The sequence below is a fragment of the Cyrtonyx montezumae genome, unplaced genomic scaffold (genome assembly GCF_038088225.1).
Source record: "Cyrtonyx montezumae isolate F1298 unplaced genomic scaffold, pur_monq_1.0 scaffold_23, whole genome shotgun sequence".
NCBI lineage: Eukaryota > Metazoa > Chordata > Aves > Galliformes > Odontophoridae > Cyrtonyx > Cyrtonyx montezumae.
The window spans coordinates 9,957,881-9,960,272 of NW_027071970.1; the positions used below are offsets into that span (position 1 = coordinate 9,957,881).

The window sequence follows — 2,392 nt, forward strand, 5'->3', positions numbered from 1 at the left end:
TTGCCTTAGCAGGAGTAACACGGCAGTGCAGCATCATACTTCTGACATTTCTATCTTTGGATCTCAGCTCTGAGGGCCTCATTTTATGACTATTCTGGGAGGAAACCCCACTGGTGTAAGTTTGTACTTGTAACCTGACAAACAAAAGCCTGCTCGTCCCCCATCTTACTGCGCAGTGTCACCGAGGCCTGTGTGGGGTGCCAGGCTCTGCAGTACGGGGACTGCAGCTGTGCTGGAAATGCAGCAGCAGCAGCAGGAGAGCTCCCATCCCAGCTCAGTGTGTGTGTAGCTCAGGCTCTCAGCTGCAGGAAGGATTCCTTGTTCTGTGTTAGTCCTTTTGTCCCTGTTGTTGCCCAGGGATGGTACTAATTCCTGCCTCCCTGGAGCTAAATGGAGAACCCCCAGCAAGAGAGAGACTCTGTGGCCCATTTCTCAGAACTCTCCTTTTATCTTATAACAGGATTAGTGACTTTGTCTGAAGTTAATCCTTTAAATGTGTTAACTCCAAAAGAAATGAGTTCCCTATGCTGCTCTGGCCTGCAGTTAAATTAGGCTGTGTCTGAAATGAGAGTACTTCTAATTGAAACAGCGTGAAACAGGAAAACCTTTTACCTTTGTGGCACGTGCTTGGATGCATATCAGTTCATTAATAGTATAATTCAGCTGTTTCTGTTGAACCAGCTTGCAGAGTGAGGTTTCTGTCTGTCCGCCAGTTAACTCACTGATACAACTGTACATCTGTTCACTGACAGAGGAACCGCGTGCCAGGATGGCAACCTCGAACCTGGAGAACCAGCTGCACAGTGCCCAGAAGAACCTGCTGTTCCTGCAGCGCGAGCACGCCAGCACCCTGAAGGGGCTGCACGCCGAGATCCGGCGCCTGCAGCAGCACTGCACAGGTACCCACGGGGCACTGCTGCCAGCACTGCTCAGCTCTGCTCACTGGGGTGGGCTGCGTGCTGGGCAGTGCAGCCACCGCAGAGCATGCTCGGGGTTTATGTCTCTGAGGGCATGACTGTGTGATCATTAAGCAGAGATTCTTTACGAATGCTTATTAAGTGGCTTATATGTTCTAAAAAAGCCCAACTATTTATTTCCCTCAGACCTAACGTATGAGCTGACTGTGAAGAGTTCAGACTTGTCAGGTAAGGAACGCGTGGCATTCTTTAAAACTGCCTGATGTTTTTTAATGTTTTCTTTTCTAAATACTTTGTTTTGTGGCTTTAAGTAAAAAAACGAGGAAGAAATGCGAAAAAAAATCACTCTTCAGTGGTTAATGTCCTCTCAGAAGGAGCCTAAGGCTCAGGTCTCTGCTGAGCAGCTGGGAACTGTCCAGCTGTAATAACTAGGGGACGTCACCCTATGGTGTGGGCTCAGCCTGTCCCCAGTGGTGTGCCCTAATAGATCCCATGGCCTGAGTGAACACTCTCTCTTCATCTTTTCCTGTAAGAGCCACCCTGCTGCTGCTGAAGATGAGCCAATTGCCACAGTATAGGCAGCAGTTGGTCCTTGGGCTCCTCCTGTGGCTTTGGAATGCCAACAGGAACCCTGCTGCAGCGTTTTAAGTAGTGGCTGTCGATAACTTTGAACTGCTTCTGCTTTTCCTGTTCTTCCAGGAAGCATTAGTTCAAGAAGTGATGAACTCAAAAGGAAGTGTGAAGGTCTCGAAGCTCAGCTGAAAGTCAAAGAGGCTGAAAATAATGAGTTACTGAAAGAACTTGAGCAAAAGAACGCAATGATAATGGTGCTGGAAAACACTATTAAAGAAAGAGAAAAGAAGTATTTGGAAGAGTTAAAAATGAAAAGCCATAAGCTCAACATGCTGTCGAGTGAACTAGAGCAGAGAGCAAGCACGATCGCTTATTTAACTTCTCAGCTGCACGCTACGAAGAAGAAGCTGATGAGCTCAAGTGGGACTTCAGAGGGGACCCCGTCGGGCAGCCCGGTGTTGTCCAGCTATAAGCCAGCCCCTCCCAAGGACAAACTGCCCGAGACCCCACGGCGCCGGATGAAGAAGAGTTTGTCAACGCCACTCAACCCGGAGTTCGAAGAGGCCTACAGGATAGGGGCGGAGAGCCGGAAGCTGCTGCTAAGAGAGCACGTGGACGCCATGCCCGACCCCACGCCGTTTCTGTTGGCCAGAGAAACGTCGGAGGTCCACCTGATCAAGGAGAGGCCGCTGGTTATTCCGCCTATTGCTTCAGACCGAGCGCCGGTCGACTCGCGCAGTCCCGGCCGAGAGAAGCAGCACAAGGCGCACGTGGGAGTGGCACATCGCATCCACCACGCGGCGCCCTCGCAGCCTCAGCCGGAGCTGGAAACGCTGGCGGTGGATCAGCTCAGCGGGAGCAAGGGGGTCAGAAAGCACTCAGGGACGGACAGAACTGTGTGA

General features: G+C 50.9%; 1 protein-coding gene across 1 annotated transcript; it reads left to right on the forward strand.

The window, feature by feature from the left end:
• Positions 1-729: 729 nt before the first annotated feature.
• Positions 730-2,392, forward strand: CCDC92 (coiled-coil domain containing 92). The gene is made up of 3 exons (XM_065738679.1): positions 730-899; positions 1,104-1,145; positions 1,617-2,392. Exons 1-3 carry the CDS (start codon positions 770-772, stop codon positions 2,390-2,392), a joined length of 948 nt encoding a protein of 315 aa, XP_065594751.1. The 5' UTR covers positions 730-769.

Coding starts and splice junctions, on each gene's coding strand:
- CCDC92 (XM_065738679.1), top strand. CDS start 770: ATGGCAACCTCGAACCTGGAGAACCAGCTGCACAGTGCCCAGAAGAAC. Junction 900..1,103: donor CCTGCAGCAGCACTGCACAG/GTACCCACGGGG, acceptor TATTTCCCTCAG/ACCTAACGTATGAGCTGACT. Junction 1,146..1,616: donor GAAGAGTTCAGACTTGTCAG/GTAAGGAACGCG, acceptor CTGTTCTTCCAG/GAAGCATTAGTTCAAGAAGT.